Below are 23,474 nucleotides of genomic sequence, written 5' to 3' on the forward strand. Positions count from 1 at the left end.
TAAATCTTTTAAATAAAACAAGTTATACAAACATTTTGATTTGAAATTTACAGTCTTGTTACTTTGTTAGGCCTGGTTACAAAGCTCATAAGGACATAACCAAACCACAAGAACTTGTTTACTACTATGCAAAGACTGATCATAGAAGTCGGTAAAATTAGCATATATTGGGTGTTGAACAGCAAGAACTATAAACAAAATAACTGGTTCATAATGAGGAATCAATCTTTATAACACTACTAGCTGTTCTTACAAGCATGAATGAAGTTTTAACAGACTGAGACCATAAAATTCGAAAGTTTTTACAAACTGCAGATTCAACACTAAGAAAATAAACACTTGAAAATAACAGAACATAATAAGCTGCAAACAGCAGTCTGCATGAAAATAAACTCGGGCACAAGGGTCAAGCCCTTTTGGCAAAGTCATCAGAGTCATCATAGTCCCCATAGTTTACTTCCCCTGTACCCGGAGCATCAGCAACGTCACTAGCAAAGTTATCACCGCCACTTAAGTTTTGGTTTTCACCGCCACCAAAAGTGTTTCCACCAAAGCCACCACTTTCAGCCACATCACCTCCAGAAGCATAAGTGTTTCCACCAAAACCACCAGTTTCGGCCACATCACCTCCACCTCCAAGACCATAACTGTTTCCACCATAGCCGCCGCCACCACCTCCATAGCCACCACCACCACCACCATAGCCACCTCCACCGTAACCACCGCCTCCTCGGAAACCACCACCGCCTTGTGGTCTATCATTGGCAAAGTTCACTCTCACCGTACGACCATGCAACTCCTGCAAATTTTGGTCATGAATATCGTTTCTTAACACATAATGATCGTAACATAGGCAAACATTTATCCCAAAAAATAGAATAAAATAAAAGATCTATTTCAAAATGTCTTTTTGTTAAATTACTTGTTTATCCATTATCATCAAAATAGTTTATGTCATCGTTTGAATCCAACAGTCTCGTGAAATCCATCTTTACCGAAGCCTAGAATGTATTTTGGTTGCATAATACAGTCAACTTCTTTGATGATATATATGCCAATACAGGCACTGCAGTCTCCAATTTCCATGGGACTAATGTGTATCATTAACCAAGTAACAAAAAATAAGACAAAAATACCCTTTGATCCATCGCCTGGATTGCAGCGGAAGCAGTCTCAGAGTCAGCAAAAGTAACAAATCCAAAACCTCTGGACCTGCCAGTTTCTCTATCCGTGATTACTCTAGCTGTTGCACATCATAAACGGTTATGAGAATCTTATCACAAAATATAATTTTAATCTAGCATCAAACTTATAAAAAAAAATTTACAAATTCAAAACGCTGCATCTTTCTTCATACCTTCATAGACTTCCCCATAAGCGCTAAAAGCTTCTCTCAGACTCGTTTCATCAGTAGCCCATGCCAATCCTGTAACAGCAAGAATCAAGAACATTAATATAACTACACAGACTTAAAAAAACATGATAATCCAACACAACGAACGTATTATTTGAGATTACCTCCCACAAAGACTTTGGAACTCGACATGCATCTTATCATTTGAAAGAGCGACGGACTGGCCACAGACATTTCATTGTTGATGTGCTTACTCATTGTAACAGTCTGCCTTAGTATGCTACCAGCTCTGTTGAAGAACGCCATGGTTGTATCTCGCAACCTAAAATTCAACAATTCAAGAAATTAAATCAGCGAAATTTACTGCTAGTGCTAGAATCTAAAAATTAAAAACAACATTAAATTGTAATGTAACAAACTTCATAAATCTAGACAACCAGTAGAAGATGTAAACACGCTGAGCCACCCGTGAGGCGTGAGCCACTCGAAATCAGCTAGTTAAAAACTCAAATCGAGCCGAGCTTAAACATGTTTGAGCTTTAATTAAGGCTCATTTAATAAACTAGCTCGAGCTCGAGTCCGAGCGTCACATTTCAAGCTCAATCCAATAAACTTTATATATTTATATAATAACCGCTTTTAAATATAAACATACAATAATAAAAAATTAAGTAACATGTATCATATTATATATAAAATATAGTTAGAAAAAATATGCAAAAAGTAAAAAAAAAATAAAACTTTTAAATAAACTAATAAATAATCTATGAGCCGAGCTCGAGCCCTTTCAAATTAAAACAAGCCAAGCTCGAGACCTCTAAAACTAAAACAAGCCGAACTCAAGTCCTCTCAGATTAAAACGAGCCGAACTCAAGCCAATATTAAAACAAGCTAAGCTAGAGTCAAGATTAAAACGAGTCGAGCTCGAGCCAAAATTAAAACGAGCCAAGCTCAAGCCCTGTATAACTAAAATGAGCCGGGCTCGGGTTCGGCTTGTTAACACTCCTACCAGATTCAATAGCAAGCACGAAACGGAAACAAACTACATGAAATTAAATAGCAAAATGATAAAGCACATAGCTTCAGCAAGCCCTAATTTTTAATCGACAGTAATATTTGCGATCACAAAGATATACAAATCACAGTAATATATGACTAATTAAGATCGGAAAACTTATGAATCGAACAGAGTGAGAGTAAAAATGTAAGCTTTATACCTTCAATACGCTGATCTTTCGTCGGTGAATAATAATAATAATAATAATAATAATAATAATAATAATAATAATAATAAAACCCTAGCAGAGGGCTTTTGTATTGTAGCTGACGATAATGAGGGTTTATGATGAGATTTATAAGGGGTGATTTTATTCTGTGTGTTGGGAGTTTGAATTAGTATTGGCCGTTGGATTGTAAGTCGGGTGATCTGCACCGTACGTGTAGAGTGTGGACACCCCGGCAATCTAAATTGCCTGCTCCTCATGTTCTGTTTTTTTTCATTTTCACCCAGTTTTTTTCATTGCAATTGTGTTAATTGTTAACGGGTTGTTAGATTATGACTATAATTAGTCATAATCTAACGTAACCTCGTTAGTTAAGCATGTTAGATATATTTTAATGATCTAAACTCACATGATATATCCCTACATACTTCTTGTTTGATTATCGCTTTAGCAACGTGAGTATCTTTGTAACATGTAAAAATAAGAGAAATAATAAATAAATATGAACGCATGATGTTATATAGCTTAAAAATTATTAACATATGTTATGGGGATGGACCTTGCGAGAAGTGATATTACAGCGAGAAGTGCGAGAAGTGAATGTGTAACTCCATTAATCCCTAATTTTTCACTCCCTTGCTTATGATGTAACCTACATGTATGTAGGTTGGTTGTAATTATGTCTTAATTACACATTTAAACCAACCTACAAATATATAAATGTACCGAGCCACATTCAAACCTATGTACCTACACACATACAAACATACGTACACATATACAAACATACGTACCTACACACATACATACGCACCTACACATAAGAAAGTGAGTGAAATTATGGATTAATGGAGTTACACATTCATTTCTCGCTGTAAAAAAACTTCTGAAATGATCCATTACCTATATGTTATATGTTATCAACTTATCATATATATGATATACTTTATCTAATTTTGCTAATGAACCATTGATTTAAAGATAAATATAAAAATTTATATAACAAACACAAATACGCATGTAAACTGTTGTGCTAATTATAGACTTTGAAGGCAACCTCAATTCCTTTATCAATTTGGGATTATTGATCGGTGCCAACATAAGTTTATTAAAACTGGATGACTATTGTTTATCGATTCAAGGCAAGACTAAACGTGTGGAAGGCAAAAAATTGTTATCGTTTAAAGGTTGACTTGCATGTCAAAATCGCTGAATAATCCTTATTTATGTTTAAAACATCATAATTTGTTTTAGAGAAGCTAGAGATGAAACTTTTTACAGGGTAGAACGTAGACTCAAAGATATTCATTAAGTGACATAACAAAATGCAATAAATTTCAAAAATCTTGGAGGTCTCCTTGTTGGAAATCTACGAGCCTTAAACTTGGCTCTAATTGCCAAGGGACAACGAAGAAGCAAAACCAAAAAAATTCTTTGTGGCTAGAATATGTCAAGGCAAGTCATAGTTTTAATCGACATGACTTTGGACACTTGGCGGTGTATTGCATCTATGGTCCATGGTTAAAACTTATCAATGTTGGAAAGTATTTGGAAGTCGAAGGCATAAGAATGTAAGACCTTCCAAAAAAAACCCATGTTCAAGTAACAAAAACCTTGTTTTGGGAGGATGCATGGTCCGGGACCACACATTCAATGAGTTACGCCCTAGACTATTTGAACTTGAGAAGGGCCAAAAACAACCTCATTTCATAACAAAGCGTGTTATAGAGAGGTTTCATTAAGCCACTAGTTTGGAGTTAAAGAATAATAGAAGGACCGCTTCCAATAAGACCCCAACTCAACTAATTACTAACCTCTTGGTTTTGATAACAAATTCCTTTTGTCAAGAGGCAAGACCCGACCCACAAAACAACTGGCAAGACCTGACCCGACCCATATTTGAACCCGAAACAGGTAACTGGGTAATTCAATCAGGTCTTCCCCAAATCGAATTCACCATCTTCATCAAATCCCAATTTCAAAACCCTAAAATCCAAAAGCCCCAATTTTGACCACAACCCAGATCAACCCATGGCCCAAAACGAATCAAACACCACCATACTCCACACATTAGGCGAAGAAATCATCAGAATCATAACCCCAGTGTCAATCTGCATGTTCTCAGTAGTCATACTAGTCTCCATACTAAACACCGATTCATCACTCTCTTCTTCAATCTCCACCATCGCCACTGCAGCCTACACCGAACCCACATCGGATTCATCATGGGATAAGCTTAAAGGTGCAATCTTGAACTCACTTGTCTTTGTTGCTGTCGTCACAGCTGTCACTTTCCTATTGGTCGCCTTGTTCTACTTCAGGTGCACCAAGTTCTTGAAGTATTACATGGGTTTCTCAGCTTTTCTTGTGTTAGGGTTCATGGGTGGTGAGATTGGTCTTTTCTTGATTCAAGTGTTTAGAATTGGGATTGATTGTTTTAGTTATGTGATATTCTTGTTTAATTTTACGGTTGTCGGGGTTTTGGTGGTTTTCATGTCGAAGATTCCGATATTCGTGACGCAGACGTATATGGTGGTGATTGGTGTTCTGACTGCGTTTTGGTTTACCATGTTGCCCGAATGGACGACGTGGGTGCTTTTAGTTGCCATGGCTTTGTATGATCTTGCGGCGGTTTTGTTACCCGTTGGCCCGTTAAGGTTACTAGTCGAGCTTGCGATATCGAGGGACGAAGATATTCCCGCTCTTGTTTATGAAGCGCGCCCCGTTGTTGATTCTAGAAGTGGTAACGCCACGGTTCAAAGACGGGTGTGGAGAGATAGACCGGTTAATTCCGAGTCGCAAACCGAGCGTCAAACCGATGCAGAAAGTAGTGGAAGTTCTCAGAATGTTGAAGAGGGGCGTGGTCACGAGCTGGCGGTTCCGTTGATTGAGCGGATGAGGGAGCATGGGGTTGAGCCGGAGAATTTGGGGGTTGAGGGGATTGGGTTGGGTTCGTCGGGTGCGATCAAGCTTGGTTTGGGGGACTTTATTTTCTACAGTGTGTTGGTGGGGAGGGCTGCAATGTATGATTTCATGACGGTGTATGCGTGTTATCTTGCGATTATTGCTGGGCTTGGTATTACTCTTATTCTACTTGCTTTTTATCAAAAAGCTTTGCCTGCGCTTCCTGTATCTGTCTTGCTTGGGGTATTGTTCTATGTTTTGACCCGGGTGTTTCTTGAAGAGTTTATTGTACAGTGTTCGTCAAATCTTTTGATGTTTTAGTATGTATTGTAGATGTACACGGCTTGATTCTTTAAAGATCATAGCAAGTTTTAATGTGTTGTGTTATCATTCGTTTGAACTTTTTGGCTGCATGATTATTAAATATGAACCGGAAATTTTCATGCTTTTACATTTATGCTTGTTCTGAGTCGTTTCTTATTCGTTACATAATACACGTGTTCCGTGAGCTACGTCGTTGCTTATAATTAGACCACCTGCCCGCTGTAAATCACACTTTACCTGGTTTCACTGGTTAAGCAGGTATGGAGTTTTTACTTCGAGTTCTTTGTGCTGCATCACTACCGACTCTTGTTTGTTTAACAGTAGACGCTTCATATCATTATAACACTGTTTAAAACATGATTAAACTGACTGAATTTATGCACATTAGTCTCGAAGCCACCTCTTTATTCCTTTGGATAGAGGTACGGTGTGCCTACATCCCACCCTCCCCAGACCCTACCTATAGCTCTGCTGTCGGTGGGATTTTACTGGGTATGATTGATTGATTGATTGATTGAATTTATGCACATTAGTACCATCTATTCACAGTTAAACTAATCTTTCACAAAAAAACTATATTATTAATTATCCAGTTGTCAACAAACCGTCAACTCTTGTAACCTTAGTTTTAAAAAGCGCGCCTGAGGCACACTTAGGCGGCTAGGCGCCTTAATCCCTTCTTGGTGGTCAAAAAGCAAATCTAGATTTTGAACTTAAGGTAATCATATAATTAATCAAATGAAGCATGTTTAGACTATGATATCAGCGTCTATATTGTACACGTAAAGGAAAACAAAGATTTTTGGAGTTGTGTGTGTGTTGGTTGGGGGGGGGGGGGGGTTCTTATCTGGTACACTGGAGCTGCCTCTCGAGGAAAGGTTTGACAACTTCCTTGACCGCCGGACCCAACTAAAGTACTAATAGCTAAACTATGAGTGAGATTATACTGGGCGTATTAGTTTGTATATATTCAATCATATATAAAGTTTATTTATTACTAAATTTTGGATATGTGGTGCAAGGGGTGCAAACAAGCCGAGCCCGAGCTCGACTCGTTTATTTCACCTAGAGCTCGAGCTCGTTTCGAGCTATATTTTTAAAGCTCAAGCTCGGCTCGTTTAATTTACATAGAGCTCGAGCTCGGCTCGTTTCGAGCTATATTTCTAAAGCTCGAGCTCGGCTCGTGAGTAGATTTTCAAGCTCGAGCTTGACTAGCTTACTATTTATCAATTATTTTATATAATTATAATTATTTTTATATATTTTTTTCTCTCATAATTTTATGAATAAAATAATATATATTATATAGTTATTTTTATTTATTTTTCATAACTTTACATATATTAATTAATAATTATTAAATATATATTTTAAAAAAATATATAAATGACAGGCTCGCGAGTCGGCTCAAGCTCGATAAGTGAAGCTCGGGCCCTGGATCGGGCTCGTTTATTAAACGAGGTTACTTTTAGGCTCGAGCTCGATAAGTGTAGCTCGGGCTTGGGCTCGTTTAGTAAATGAGCTTACTTTTAGGCTCGAGCTCGGGCTCGATCGAGCTTTTTAACGAGCCGATCTCGAGTAGCTCGCGAGCAGCTAAGCTCGTTTACGCCCCTAGTGTGCTAAAAGCCTATGAAAAAAGGTGATATAAATGGTGGTGCAATTTAAATTAAAAACAAGTACAGGGGTTGAAACCAACAATAGTTAAAAGTTGAAGGGTATGAAGAGAATATAAAGTTTAACGTTAATGCATGGTCGGAATGAGTTATGACGCGCACGAATTGATTCATTCATTGCAGAAAGATTTCGTCGTGATCGGTGTTCGCCGGGGGAAAGGCCGACGCCGGAGACCTCGCCGTCCCTCCGGCCTGCAATCATCATTATCATCTCTCTCCTACCGTTTCCTTTTTCTGATATTATTATTAGCAACAATTTTACGACAACATTTCGTCGTAAATCGAATGATCTCACAAGGTGATCTATAATTCTTTAATTCTAGATTTCATCATTGATTATTGGAATATTCGATAATTATGATAATAATAATCCAAACTATGACGATAATAATCCGTACCATCATTTGATCCACCGGTATTAGTAGCATGATAATCATAAATATACGATATACGATTCATTTTATATTAGACAGTTGCATGTTTTCGCATTTAGTTCATTATCATTGTTGTAAACGAACATGGACACTTAATCGGACAAATATTTGTGTTCATATTCTTTCATTCAAAATATGAACATGTTCGTTAAAAATCTAAACGAACAGATCATGAACATAAACGAACATAATTGAACAAATATAAACAAACATATATGAACAAATGTAAACGAATACAAACATAAATAAACAAACCTATATGAACAAACATAAACGAGTGTTCATGAACATAAATGAACTAATGAAACATGGTGTTCATGTTCATACGTTTAATTAAATAATGTTCGGTTGTTTATGAAAAAACAAACTTCTCTCCGAACGGTTCACGCTCGTTTACAGGCCTTAGATAGTATGGATTATTATCGGCCAAGGTGTCATAGATTGGATTATTAAAATCCAATTTTCCTTAATTATGCTGATTAGTGTATACATTTGTTTTAACAATTTTCATTCTTTTTACAAAGTAATGCAATAAAGGAGAGGGAAATTCAAAGAAAGTTCATCATCATGAGTCGATTTTCGACAATTGCTTCTCTGTTTTCAGGTTCGCATTTTTGTTGAATTCGTTACAGAATTGTTATATGATGCCAAATTGCAATTAAAATTACATTTGTGCTTGCAGATGAATTAAACCAGATATCTGACAACATGGAATCAGAGAATGCAGCCACAAACAATGACAATGAAATCGCTAAACTCGGTTCAAACCGGAACTCGATTTCATCTACTTCATCCTCCGCCTCATCTGGTTTCTCACTCGAAGATATTCAAGTTCTAGATAATAATCATTTACCTACTAAACATGATGAAAATTAAAATGAGAATTTGAGTGATCTGGAAACAATCCCGTCTCACGCAAACAAGATATTCACCGGTCCAGGTAACTGGGGCATGGCTTCAAACGAGTCGTTATTCAGCATTCGTATGGGCGGGGCGAGCTTCCGCCACCTGGACAGTTTCAGCCCGTTATTCGATGGGAAAATTCTTGAAACGGACGAGGAAACCTATAAAAAATCAAGCGTTGTTGATGAACCCGTGTACGAAGATGATAAAGGAAATCGTTTATCTGCAACTAGCAGCACCAGTTGCAGGACTTGCAGCAGTTCAAACTCTTTGGTGTTTCCAGTGTAAGCTGCTTTAGATTCAAAACAATCTTATTATTAAAAAAACTAATAATTTTTTTTTCGAAATATGAAGTTTAACAGGAGAGAGGGAGAATGACGGTTCGCCTAAGCCACATTGATCGGCTTGAACGGCTTAATTGTCCCGTCTCAAAAGAGTTAGCCACGGATATGATCCTTAATGGATTACCCTGCGGTGCACTGATAGGACCAATGCCACTGTTACCACCACAGCCCGAGCCAGCACCAGAGCCACGGTCATAGCCTAAAGCATCCGAGGCCGAGGCAGAAGTGAAAGAAACAAACATATCTATAGCTTGGACTGTATGGTTTCCATGTTTTCGATATTGTGCATGCTGTTCTTGAGTCCAGTCACTATATTGGTTCATGTACAAGTTTTGCACAAATGGTATTTGGTTACATGTGGACTTAATGATAAAAGAGTTTTTCTCAAAGTTTCTGTCATTTTTAAAAAATTAGTGCTTTTTAACATATACATATTTGCTTATATGTTAATTGTTAAATGCTAAAGTATTGCTGAAGATCAACCATGGAATTTGGAAATATGAATTAGATCGGTACTGTGCCCGTTTGAAAATACTGAAACCGAAATGAGTAGAAACACAAACCGAATACCATATGAATTATGGAGGTACGATACTAATTTGAATCTGGTAGTGAAAAATACTAAAACCGAAACCATAAATATGAATACCAATACCAACACCGATGTTCAGTCGGTCTCGAGCCGGGTCCGGTTTTAGAAGCACGTTTGAATAAAGATCCGCAAAACCCGATTATTATTAATTAGAAATCATGAGTTAGATTACTAATTTAGCTATAATATATGGGGAAAAGATCAAATACAACAATACCTTAACGTACAATAGGTACGCGAATCCATTTTTTCACGAAATTGATCCATGAAATCACATCCCAGCATCTCAGAATCGTCAATACATATCCAATTAATCATTGGTTCACCGAAAAAAACAGTTTTGGATGATTAATCGATCAATTTTTCACTTTTTTTCACGAAAACCGTTTTCGAGCGTTTTAGGTTTTTGGCTGAGCGTTTAGGGTTTGGGTGAGCGTTTTTTTTGAGCATTTTAGTATTTTTGCCTTTGAGCGTCTCGCGTACCTCTCGTACGTTAAGCCATTATCTTACAATATCTCTACCCATAAGGCCAAACGTAGTGGGCGCGAGATTGGGCGACAAAAGGGCGCGAGGGGGCTAGAACACCGCTCCCCCCCCCCCCCCCCGGCGAATTTTGGGCGATTTGGGGAGGGGGCGAATTGTTATTATCGCCTAAACTTGTGAGAAAATAATAATATTTTATTAATGTGACCGTTGACAACGGTAAAAAATAAACAAAAAAATTAATTAAAACAATATATTACATATCTATATAAACATATACCTTCTTCTCAATTTCATATCCTTCTTCTTCATTTCATATCTATATAAACATACACCTTCTTCAAAAAATCTAGCAAAATGAATCCTACAAACAACCCGAACCAACCGAAACCCGTGGAACTAACCGCTATCATAACAGAAATGATCAAAAAAACACGAAAAGTCTGTCGAGGAATTCAACGATGCCACAAGAGAAACCAACAAACAACACGAAAAGATTGCCGCTATGTTGAAATTGCGGGAAATGAGTAAAGAATACGAATCTCTCAAAGCGGCCGGGTTACACGAAGAGGCCACATTATTGCAACGACAACGAATTGAAAAAATGCGCGAATATTATGAATATTAATATTTTTTTTAGTTATGTTTTTTTTATATTTTTAGTTATGTACTTTTTTTTAGTTATGTATTTTTTTGGTATTTCTTTTTAATTTTAATGCATTTTTATTTAATTATTAAAATAAATTGGTTTTTATTTAATTTGTTTAATTATAAAAAGAAAATAATAAAAAAAGATACTGTGAGCCAAACTTGTAGCCCCTACACCATTACACCCCAAAAACAAATTTACACCCTTTACTGACTGGGCGCCACGTATCACAATTCGCCCATAATTGTAGCCCCTCCACTACACATAGCCTAATATAGACCATAAGCAACAAACATGAAAACATGGTGAATTAATATCACATATCATGAATCATTGACATCAATGACTAACAAAAGAAGCCCAAATCAAAATATAATCTATTCATCAAGTAGAGCCTCATTGGTATTAAAAAAAATCATGTTATAATCGTTAATAGGTTATCAATCTACTCGAAAAAACCGTGTTGTATTATATAAACTAGCTCTGTCTCGCATGGGTATTTGCGAGCCATAAAGGTGAACCGGAAAGAGCAATAAACCTAAGTGCAGTCTTCGCACCATCAACTCTCATCACCATGCTTCATGTTCAGTTGGCACCTGTACAACTTATCATCAAAGAGACATGAATTCAATCGGTTTGACTCATTAAGGTATTCACACATTAAATAAAAAAAATTAAAACAAAATGATAAGAAAAAAAGCATCTTTAAAACAAAAATCGTGTATAACTTGGACATTAGTAAAACATGGTGTTGCCGTGGTTAGTTGATGTAGGTATTGGTTAGGTTCGTTGCGATAGCATAACTAACCTCAAAAGTGAAATTCGTAAATGAACTTATTTAAAACATAAATCGGTAACACACTGGTATTGTTGCGCCTAATCGGCACAAATTTGGTCGGCGTCGATAATGACCGTTAGAATATCATAACTGAATCCAAATTTGATTGGCATCGATAAGATTCGTTACATTACCATAACTGGATCTAAAAAATAAATATATAAAAAACACTTTTAACAAAAGTCAAATAAAGTATTCTAAAAACTAAATTTCGATACTCGCTTTTGATAATTATCTATAGTATAACTCTGATATCTTAACGTCTTCATTATGACTTGTACGACGTTGTTTATTGTATATTATTACACAACTCAATTTTATAACTAATAAAATAGTAAGTATTATCAACAAAGTGAACAAAAAAAATTCTATTCAAAACTGAAGAGGCTAAATATGCAAACAAAACAAAAAGGCAATCAAACATACCTTAAATAAATGTTCAGAACAGAGATGATCTCTCATTATATAAAGCAAAAGACACCCTTTTATTTTGAATAATGTGTCTACTTTTCACGTGAGGGAGTTAAATAGAACGTGAGAGGATCTTATTATTAGTAATTTTATTTTGATAATTATGTCAGTTTAATTTAAATGATTTTTTAGATAAATCAAGAAAATTAACTTTACTCAAAAATAAAATATCAAGAATCTTTCTCATGAATGCACACATCTATACTGTGAAATAGAACTTGTATATAGACCTTGTATATCAAACGTTTTTGGAACTGTTTTGCAGGTGATTTTAAGAATATATTGCATCAGTTCTTTGAAAATGGCATTATTAACAGGGGAGTGGGCTCGTCGTTTATCACTTTAGGGCCAAAAATCAAGGACCCTACATCACTTGGAGATTACAGACAGATCAATCTTATTGGGGTAATTAGTAAGGCCATATCGAAAATCCTGGCAACGCGATTGAAACCGGTGTTGGATAGTATCATTTCGGAATCTCAATTTGCTTTCTTGAACGGGAGATTCATATTGGATGGCCCTCTTATTTTAAATGAAATGTTGTCGTGGGCTAAGAAATCTAGCAAGGAGTGTTTTTTATTCAAGATTGATTTTGAAAAGGCGTATGATAATGTTAGTTGGAGTTTTCTTCTGGATATCATGTCTCAGATGGGGTTTCCTCCAATTTGGTGCAAGTGGATTTGTGGTATCCTAGAGTCCGCCAGATCCTCTATTCTTGTGAATGGAGCTCCGACTTTTGAGTTTGGTTGTGAGAAAGGTTTAAGACAGGGGGATCCACTATCACCTTTTTTGTTTCTTATAGTTATGGAGGCCTTCTTGGATTTGTTTAGACGAGCAGTATGCGTGGGTGCTTTTGATGGCATTACTCTTCCCAATGGAGGTCCGCGTGTGTCCCACTTCTTATTCGCAGATGATGTTATGGTTATCGGGGAGTGGTCAAGATTTAACTTCCTTAATTTGAAGCGAATTTTGAGGGTGTTTTATCTTTGTTCGGGGTTAAAGATAAATATAAATAAGTCGACCATGATGGGCGTTGGTGTGGAATGGCAAGAGGTAAAACGAGTGGCAGATGTGATGGGGTTTCAAGCGAGTTTAATTCCATTTACTTACTTGGGTATTAAGGTGGGTGCTAATATGAATATAGTTGCAAATTGGGAGCCGGTTATGGAGGTGATAAGGTCTCGGTTAAGTAGGTGGAAGACGAGTTCTTTGTCTATAGGGGGGAGGGTGGTTTTAATTAAGTCGGTTCTTGAAGCTTTGCCTAATTATTATTTTTCTTTGTATAAGGCTCCGATGAAGGTTTTGCATAATATAGAAATATTACTAAAAAAATTCCTGTGGGGAGGTATGGAAGATGTCAGGAAACTCCATTGGGTCGCATGGAGTACGGTTACACGGCCAAAGAATAAAGGTGGTTTGGGTTTGTCGCGCATGTTTGACTGTAACCGGGCCTTAATTTCCAAGTGGGTGTGGCGTTTTAGAACAGAGACGGACTCCTTATGGAAGAAGGTTATTGAAGCTATTCACGGATCTAATAGGAAATGGGATGCTTATCCTGTGAAGTCTAGTTTGACTAGTGTATGGTCTAATATTGTAAAGGAAATTAACAAATTAAATATGCATGGCTCCTTTTTTAACCAGTTAATCTCATGCAAAGTGAAGAATGGGAGGTCAGTGAGGTTGTGGGTTGATACATGGATTTCGGATGGGAGGTTGATGGATAGGTTTCCGAGACTCTTTCAATTAGAAACTAGGAAGATGTGTATGGTGTCCGATAAATTAATACGATCGGAGTTTGGTTCTTCGATAAACTGGTCGTGGAAGACAGAACCAGCATTGGAGACTGAATTAGAAGAGTTTGAGGAGTTATCGGAACTCATGCGTCAAGTTTCGCTTAACATGTGTGTGGATGATTGGAGATGGGAAGGGGACGCTGATGGGTGTTTCTCCGTGGCTACGATGAGAGGGTGGTTGTCCGGAATTAATGTGGGAAGTGGTGATTATGTTCTTGATTGGTGCAAGTGGTTACCGGATAAATGTAACATATTCATGTGGAGAGCTTTGTTGGATCGCTTGCCTACAAGGATAGCGTTAAGTAGAAGGAATATTGACATTAGTAATACTATGTATATATTTTGTGACGAGAGCGAGGAAACGGTGGATCATGTGTTCAGCGGCTGTGGTTTTTCTATGGGAGTTTGGGAAGGCATTTTAAGGTGGTGGGGTTTACCAATTTTTCTTGCTTTTAGCCTAAAAGATGTGGTGGAGATGCATAGAATGGAAGGATTATCTACTTTGCGAAAGGAAATTATTAAAGGAGTGGTTATAACTTGTTGTTGGCGGATTTGGAGAGCGAGAAACGAGAGGATTTTTGACGATAAACAATGCAAGGTGGTAGAGATTGTAGCGGATGTGAAGGCGATTAGTTTTTTATGGTTTAGTAATAAGCACAAAAGCAAATATAGAGATTGGAAGTCTTGGTGTAATATGTATTTGATTTGATGTAGTTTGGCGGCCCCTTTCTCCTTCTTGGAGATTGGTTGGTTTCGCGTGTGTTTTATGAAGTTCATCTTTCAAAAAAAAAAAAGACATTGTATATGTTGTGAACAAGTTTGGATGGAGATATGTAACTATGTAAGTGTATTTTTCATGAAAATTAAGATATTGATCGTGACTTGTATTGGTTGATGTGGCTCAATAACATTTACACATATTACAACAAGGAAATATCATTATTAGCAAGTTTATATATAATTTTTTAATAGATATTTGAATCACTAACGGATCGCTGCTGACTCACCCGATCATGTACATTCCACCGTCATGAATGAAATTTCATTAAGGGGTTGTTTGTAAATCTTGTGCTAAATCATTAAGGTGTCTGACTGATTAAGAGGTAGTCTATGAATCATTTAGAATGTCTATGAACCTTAACCATTAAAATGCTTCATGGATTGATTAAGAGGTAGCCGATAAATCATTCACGATACCTTCTTCACTCCTGTCGTGTAGCGTGATGGGCTTCCACATCAGGAAGTTTTGTTTGACTAATCCATTTTGCTCTGTTTGCGTGCCAATCATCCGGGGACTTCATCTAGTGCTCGTACAAGTCCAAAATAAGCATCGTTAACGTCTCGTGACCTGTACATACTAAACACGAATAAAGTACCATAGTTCATAAAATACACTGAATAAAAACTATACAATTAACACAATAAAATACAAACTTTATACCTGGCCATAAAGCATACGAGCCGACCCTGATATATACAAGGAATAATGTTTGAAGCTATTCATTATTTTGCTTTTCATTAAAGTAATTTATTTTCAATCCCTTTTGTTTAGAAAGACTACATCTTAACAAATAATTTGATATCATGCTACAAACCATTTAGTTTCTAAAATTCATTTATTGCTTACTTTATAGGACTTGAACCTACATAACTTTAGTTAAGATAAACACCTAAACACCTTAGTCTTTAGGTCTAATGGTATTAGGCTTGAATAAGACTTTGGCTTTCCAGGTAACAAAAAACCAAATTCCATTGGTGACAGTAAAAAAACAAAATCCGTTAGAAAAATCTATTTCTCAAAATTGGTTCATCTTGATAAATATTCAACCTTTTAATAGGATGAGACTATCATCTTTGCTACCAAAGGTTAATTATTTGTGGGAAGTCTCGTTCATGATAAAGTTAGTAACATCTTTTTAACTCTTTGTTACTCAATTTATTTTTATTAAATTTAGTATCAAAGAAAGTGTATCATGTATGTATAATGATGACTTAAAAAATACAGTACCTTTTAATTATTGATTGAATATGAATGAAAACATTAATTTTTTTCTTTGAACGATCAATATAATAATTTAATTAAAATTAGCAAGATGCTAGACACATCAATACATCAACAAAATAGATATTATACCAAAACGCTAAATACTTGAGTGGCATCTTACATACATGTCATTATCCATATACATATTATTATCTGTAAAGGTATGTAATACATCACGTCATTCCTACTTTAAATTGATGGTAAGATGATTAATGTGTGAAATAGTATGTCAAAAATTTAAACCTTTTATTGTGCAATGCTTTGTTTAGTTTTATTATTTAAAAATAACCCTTAATTGTGTAAAATTTTGTCGTTCAAAAAAAAATAATTAAATAATACATCATTATTAAATTTTTGAATACGCATAACCAAGAAATTAATTTTTATGCTAAAGTAATTTTCGTTTGGATAGAACTGAAAAGCTTTAAAATCTTACGCTACTAATAAAAGAAAATGTTGAGACTTAGATGTCAAGCATACATTCACTCTTAGCCTAATTTTTCCTCATAATTTTTAATCTCTTATTTTGTTAATCCTAGTTAATAGTTATCTATGAGTTATGAGTGAAAACCATTTTGTCAATTGTATTATAACATAGTTGCATGGATTTTATTCATTATTCAAATGTGTAAATATCACAATTATAACCATCCTTCAAAAAAAGTTTATGCTAAATAGGATCAATTATTGAGTTGTTGGTAGGTTTTCAACATTACTTAGGCTTGCATTTATGTTGCCTGATGACAATATGACATATTGCCATAGATTTTTGTCTGCATGCACATTGATCATCGTCTAATAAATATGGATACACGAGTAATTACATTAAATTCATATTTTCTATTATGTGTAGTACACGAGGTGAAATATGAAAATGATACATTTCATAAGTCATGAAACATGAAAAAAAATATAATTCATAACTCGCTTACTTTGTACAATACATTAATTTACGTGTTAAATGAAACCTTAAAATGATGATGTATAAATTTGAAAATACTTCTTTGTATATTTGTATCACATGTTGCGTTTAATGTGAAGACACCTTTTAGACCGTAATCCTATTGCCAAATCGTGTCTGTCATATTTCGGATTACAATTTCATCACATGTTTTGTTCTGATTTGATCCGAGACAATCATCGAATATGTACGAGTCATTTAAAAAAATGATGACTTTGGTACACGTCAAAACTACTTTAATAGAAACTGATATAGCTCACAACTGGTTAATCTTAATTTTTTTGTAACGGGTCAAATGGTTCGAGTCAGAAAGACAAATTTTAAAAAAATCGTCCAAACTATTTAACATGTTAGTTCGGATTTTAACCTAACACAATTATCGGATTTGATTGTATAATTTTAAAAACTATAATTTTGGTTCGGGTCAAAATGACACTAATAAAAATTTATACGGGTCATAACAAGTTATCGAAATTGGTAAAGCTAGGGTCAAAATTGTTTGAGTCAGATATGATAAATTTTAAAAATGGCCTGACCCGTTTAACACGCTTGATGCTTGTGATGTAAATGACTGGTCATTTAGAATTTGGGGGAAATTAGCAAAATAAAACATTTGAATAAAAGGAGCTTTAAATACATTTAATGTTTATGATGCTTTAAACACTTTACACAAATGAGAACATGTAGATTGAGATATAAGCTTTATCCTAATAGAAATAAAGTTGACTGCTACAACATTCTTTTCATTTGCTCATAAAATATGAGAGCGTTGTAATAATAGTGCTTGTCATATGGCCTTCGAGGGCGATATATAATATCATGGTTTGTGGTGGTGTCTTATTTGGAGATTTTCAATGGAGGTTGGCATCACTTTCGACTCATTTTGGAGGTTTGGGTATATGTTCAGCTTCAGACATATCTACATATGCGTTTGTGGTCTCGAGAGCACAATCTTGAAAATTGTTAGACCACATTCTTCAAGGTTGTGGTATTGATGAGTTTGACTCCGATTATGGGAGGCAATAGATCGGTTGTACATTTCACTTCCCGATTTTGATATCAGCGGTTTCTCTAATAAAGACACTGTCCTGCCTAAAGCCCAACATCGAGTGCTCTTTATAGTGGAATCATCTAGAGTTTGGAAGTGAAGTTTAATTTATCCACTCGTCAGATAGCGATGTTTGAGTGCCTTTGGTCTCCTCGGGCTCAGTATTTCTTAAGTATTATCCCTATTGAAGGATTGGGCCAACATATGTCAGCTTTGGAGTACCTGACCATCATTATGTATTGGCTAATGATCCATTTGTTTCCGGTAGATGAGCCATGCTGCAAGGTTTATTTGGATTCTTTTGGCGAGCATTGTAAGGCCCCGTTACCGGTAGCCCTACTTTGGTGTTGGATTTACTCATAAACGTATTTCTAAATATCAGAGTTAATTAAAACTTTCGCGGAATAACATAAAACATCAACAGTCGTTACAAACATTCATAATTTGTCTTTAAAACATAACTTAAAACATATCTTTTAGTTCAACATTAACCAGTAAAACTTCAGATACCAGCTTCTTTATTCATCCGCCATGTGTCTCCCTTCAAGCCAGCTGCCTCATCCTACTCACCTGCGTGCATACTAAAAGTCAGCTACGCTGAGTGATTTCTAGTTAATAACATCACATACTTTACATACATACATCCTTTCATTCATACTTTCATAACTCAAATTCTACTTTACTCTATTCTATTCTGCCTCAGATATTGTTAAGGTCCGGTCCCTTTTCTGCCTTGGATATTATTAGGGTCCAGTCCCTTTTCTGCCTCGAGGTTATTAAAGGGCTCGGTACCTTTTCTGCCTTGGATATTATTAGGGTCCAGTCCCTTTTCTACCTTGGATATTATTAGGGTCCAGTCCCTTTTCTACCTTTCTATTTCTTACATTTGTTCATAACATACATACATATTGTTCATAGTCCATACATAACATTATAACTTGACAGTGCGTGCAATATCCGAAGATCGTTCACGTACCAACAAGCAATCATTCTTACCTTTCATAATGTACATACATATCATTCATATTTCGTACATAACATTATAACTTGGCAGTACGTGCAATATCCGATGATCGTTCACGTACCGGCAAGCAATCATTCTTACCTTTCACATAATCACATAAGACATACACTTATCACTTAGGATAAATGTATTAACAATCACATCGAGTATGCACACAGCCCCGAAAACATAACACAGAAATGGGGCTAGAAACTCACCTGAATTCGGTTCCTTTCTCCGTTTATCGTGATTCCTCTCTTTAACTGTGCTCTGCTAACTGTATATAGGTTACACGTATCAATACTAGTCTAATCTAATCTAACGGTCTAGTATTAGTTTCCTTTTACTTGGTCGTTAAGCGAACTTAAACAGTTAAGCGAACTTATACATTTATGCGAACTTAAACAGTTAAGCGAACTTAAGCATTTAAGCGAACTTAACTTAAGCGAACATATTAGGCGAAGTTCACAGCTTGGCGAACTTATAACTAGCGAAGTTCACAACGGGGCGAACTTATACTAGCGAAGTTCATAGCTTGGCAAACTTACATGCGTGCGAACTTATCCTCGGGCGAACATATAGATAGGCGAAGTTATCAATAGTAGCGGCGGGTTTTGATTTTAACTTCATTAACACCCATGTTCAACCCGTAACCCTTAATGATGATGTTAATTGGTCTCGCGAACATCCCCATGGCCGTTATTGAACAAGATTCGGCCCGAAAATGCGTAAAGGTTGGACCTTTAAGTTAAAACGTTCAATACTAGTTTAAAGTTCTCTTTTAATCGAGCCGCACATGATTATGGGTTCATTAGTTTCGTTTTGGTATCAAGTTTATAGCTTCACGTTCTATTTACACCCGATCTAATCTCGTTCTAAGTTTCAAGGTTAAACGTTACCAAAAACGTAAACTTTAAGGTAAAAGACATACCTTAAATGCACGTTTGGATCTCGTTTAACTTGGTTAAGAATCCTAGATCTTGTATATAGCTCGCGTAATAAAGATCTACATGAACTATCGTCTACTCGATCCCTAACTTCGCCCCAACCCTCACGGCCGTGTATATATGTGTGTAGGTGTGTGTTTTTGAGTGTGGTAGGCAAATATGGAAGGTAAGAATGAGGATTAGGGTTTTAGGGATGATTTAAGGGGTATTTATATCCCTTAAAGCCCATAGACCTAAGGCCCATTACCCTTCAATCCACCATAATTAATCCAAGTCCATGATTCTTTATTAAACACTAGCCAATATTATTTAACGCTCGACAACTTAACGAAATCTTCCTTTATTTAATATTATAATATTTTAGGATGTTACAATTCTTTCCCCCTTAAAGAGGTTTCGTCCCCGAAACCTAACTATTACTTAAACAAACTAGGGTAGAACTTGCGTATCTCATCCTCAGCTTCCCAAGTAGCATCCGATCCCTTGCGATGTTTCCATATTACTTTTACCAAGGGTATAACCTTGTGACGAAGCTGCTTCTCCTTGCGATCAACAATCTCTACCGGTTGCTCAATATAGTTCAGTTGTTCATCAACTTCGATGTCCATCAATGGCACGTGAGACGTGTCATCGGCTAGACACTTCCTCAGATGAGAAACATGAAAGGTTGAATGAATTCCTTCTAACTCATCGGGTAAATTCAGCTTATAAGCTACTTCACCCACACGATCTAAGATTTTAAACGGTCTAATGTACCTCGGACTCAACTTCCCTCTCTTTCTAAAACGAATAATTCCCTTCCAAGGCGAGACCTTGATCATCACATTGTCACCAACGTTAAACTCAATCGGTCGTCGTCGCTTGTCAGCATACGCCTTCTGTCTGTCTTGAGCAGCTTTCATTCTTGCTTTAATCTGATCGAACTTTGAAGATGTTTCTTGAACCACTTCTAGGCTCCCTATTTCCTTCTGACCAATCTCCCCCCGACACACCGGGGTTCTACATCGTCTACCATAAAGCATTTCAAATGGTGGCATACCAATACTTGAATGGTAACTGTTGTTATAGGAGAACTCTGCTAGATGCAGGTGATCGTCCCAACTTCCACCAAAATCTAGAACGCAAGCACGTAGCATATCCTCAAGGGTTTGGATCGCCTTTCCGATTGCCAATCTGTTTGAGGATGATACGTCGTACTGATATTTAATCTCGTTCCCATAGCTTCATGGAACTTCTTCCAAAACCTCGAAGTAAATCGAGTATCTCTATCAGAAACAATCGATAACTGTACTCCATGCTTGGACACAACCTCTTTGATGAACACACTTGCTAACGTTTCTGACGAGATAGCCTCCCGTATAGGCAGAAAGTGAGCACTTTTGGTCAAACGGTCCACAATCACCCAGATGGTATCACGATGCTTAGCTGTACGGGGTAGCTTAGTTATGAAATCCATGGTGATGTGTTCCCATTTCCATTCTGGTATCTCCAAAGGTTGCATCTTCCCATAAGGCTTCTGGTGCTCGGCCTTGACTTGTAAACAAGTTAAGCACTTACTGACATAATCTACTACATCAATCTTCATTCCAGGCCACCAGTAATCTCTTTTCAAATCTTGATACATCTTTGTAGCTCCAGGATGAATCGAGTACCTTGATTTATGAGCTTCATCTAAGATTCGACCTCTGAGATCTCCATGACGTGGAATCCACATACGGTCAAATCTAGTCTTAACACCATGAGTGTTTTCCATCAACTCATCTTGCTGGCCATAAATCCTTTCTTTCTTAACTAACCCTTCATCTACCAGCACCTCTGACTGTACCTTCACAATTTCTTCGAAGAGACTTGAGTTCATAATCAGCTGGTATGACTTCACTGTCGCAAGGACTTCCTCATTCTTACGACTTAGCGTGTCGGCGACTACATTAGCTTTACTGGGGTAATACTTAATGTCACAATTGTAATCTTTTATCAGCTCTAACCACCTTCTCTGCCTCATATTCAGTTCTTTCTGCTCAAAGAAGTACTTCAAGCTCTTATGGTCGGTGTAGATAGTACACTTAGTACTATATAAGTAGTGTCTCCAAATCTTGAGAGAATGTACAACTGCTGCTAGCTCTAAATCATGCGTCGGATAAGTACTCTCATGGACTTTCAACTGTCTAGACGCGTAAGCTATCACCTTTCCTCGTTGCATCAACACGCAACCTAATCCTTGATACGAGGCATCAGCACAAACAACTAAATCCTCGTCACCATCGGGCAGAGCAAGGATTGGTGCTTGTGTGAGCCTTTTCTTATAACTCTTCAAATGCTTCTTCTTGGAACTTTCCCCAACTGAATACTACCGACTTTCGGGTCATACCGGTCAACAGTGCGGCTATCTTGGAGAAACCTTCGATGAATCTCCTATAGTAGCCAGCTAACCCTAAGAAGCTTCGTATTTCAGTATGATTCTGTGGAGTCTTCCAATTTGTTATCGCTTCAATCTTTGCGGGGTCTACCATAATCCCTTCCGGATTAATCACGTGTCCTAGGAATTGCACTTCTCGCAACCAGAACGCGCACTTCGAAAATTTAGCATATAACTTCTCCTTCTTCAGAGTCTCCAATACCTCCCTCAGATGATCAGCATGGTCAGACTCGCTCTTTGAATAAATCAATATATCATCAATGAAGACGATAACCGACTTATCCAACATCGGCCGACACACCCTATTCATCATGTCCATAAATGCTGCAGGAGCATTTGTTAGACCGAATGACATCATGAGGAACTTGTAGTGTCCATACCGCGTCCGAAACGCTGTCTTAGGGATGTCTGCCTCTTTCACCTTGAGCTGATGATAGCCTGATCTGAGATCTATCCGTGAGAACCAACTTGAACCTTGCAGTTGGTCAAACAGATCATCGATCCTTGGCAAGGGATATCTATTCTTTACCGTAAGCTTGTTCAACTCGCGATAGTCTATGCACATTCTCATACTTCCATCCTTCTTCTTCACGAACAACACTGGCGCGCCCCACAGGGAAACGCTTGGCCTTATGAAACCTTTATCGAGGAGTTCCTGCAGTTGGGACATCAATTCTTTCATCTCGAACGGCGCTAGACGATAAGGCGCTTTCGCGACGGGCTGGGCTCCTGGCACTAAATCTATCTGGAATTCTATCTCTCGCTCCGGTGGCAACCCCGGAAGATCCTCAGGGAATACTTCTGGGTAATCGCGCACTATAGGAACATCTTTCATTTCCTTCATCTCGGCCGTAGCGTTAACAACATACGCCAGGTAAGCACCGCACCCTCGCCTTAACAATCTCTCGGCTTTTATCATCGAAATGACGTTAAGCCCAGAACTTCCTTATCACCATAAATCGTCACCGCACTACCATATAAGGACTTTAACCTTATTATCCTACTCTTACACACTATCTGAGCTTCATACTCAGACAGCCAATCCATTCCCAAAACCACATCGAACCCTC

At 37.0% G+C, this 23,474-nt stretch overlaps 1 protein-coding gene and 1 pseudogene across 1 annotated transcript; one reads left to right on the forward strand and one right to left on the reverse strand.

Annotated features, from left to right (window-relative positions):
• Nucleotides 1-261: 261 nt before the first annotated feature.
• LOC143600631 (glycine-rich RNA-binding protein 2, mitochondrial-like) lies at nt 262-2,702 on the reverse strand. The gene is made up of 6 exons (XM_077078261.1): nt 2,635-2,702; nt 2,572-2,598; nt 1,519-1,676; nt 1,358-1,426; nt 1,137-1,243; nt 262-799 (listed from the first exon to the last, which is right to left on the reverse strand). The coding sequence occupies exons 3-6, from the start codon at nt 1,658-1,660 to the stop codon at nt 407-409; spliced, it is 711 nt and encodes a 236-aa protein (XP_076934376.1). The 5' UTR covers nt 1,661-1,676; nt 2,572-2,598; nt 2,635-2,702; the 3' UTR covers nt 262-406.
• A 1,762-nt stretch (nt 2,703-4,464) lies between these two features.
• LOC143600633 (presenilin-like protein At2g29900 pseudogene) lies at nt 4,465-5,802 on the forward strand (annotated as a pseudogene).
• Nucleotides 5,803-23,474: the final 17,672 nt, after the last annotated feature.

The sequence above is a fragment of the Bidens hawaiensis genome, unplaced genomic scaffold (assembly GCF_021521415.1).
Source record: "Bidens hawaiensis isolate Kalapana, Puna unplaced genomic scaffold, B.hawaiensis_p1.1 tig00054607_1, whole genome shotgun sequence".
Classification (NCBI taxonomy): domain Eukaryota; kingdom Viridiplantae; phylum Streptophyta; class Magnoliopsida; order Asterales; family Asteraceae; genus Bidens; species Bidens hawaiensis.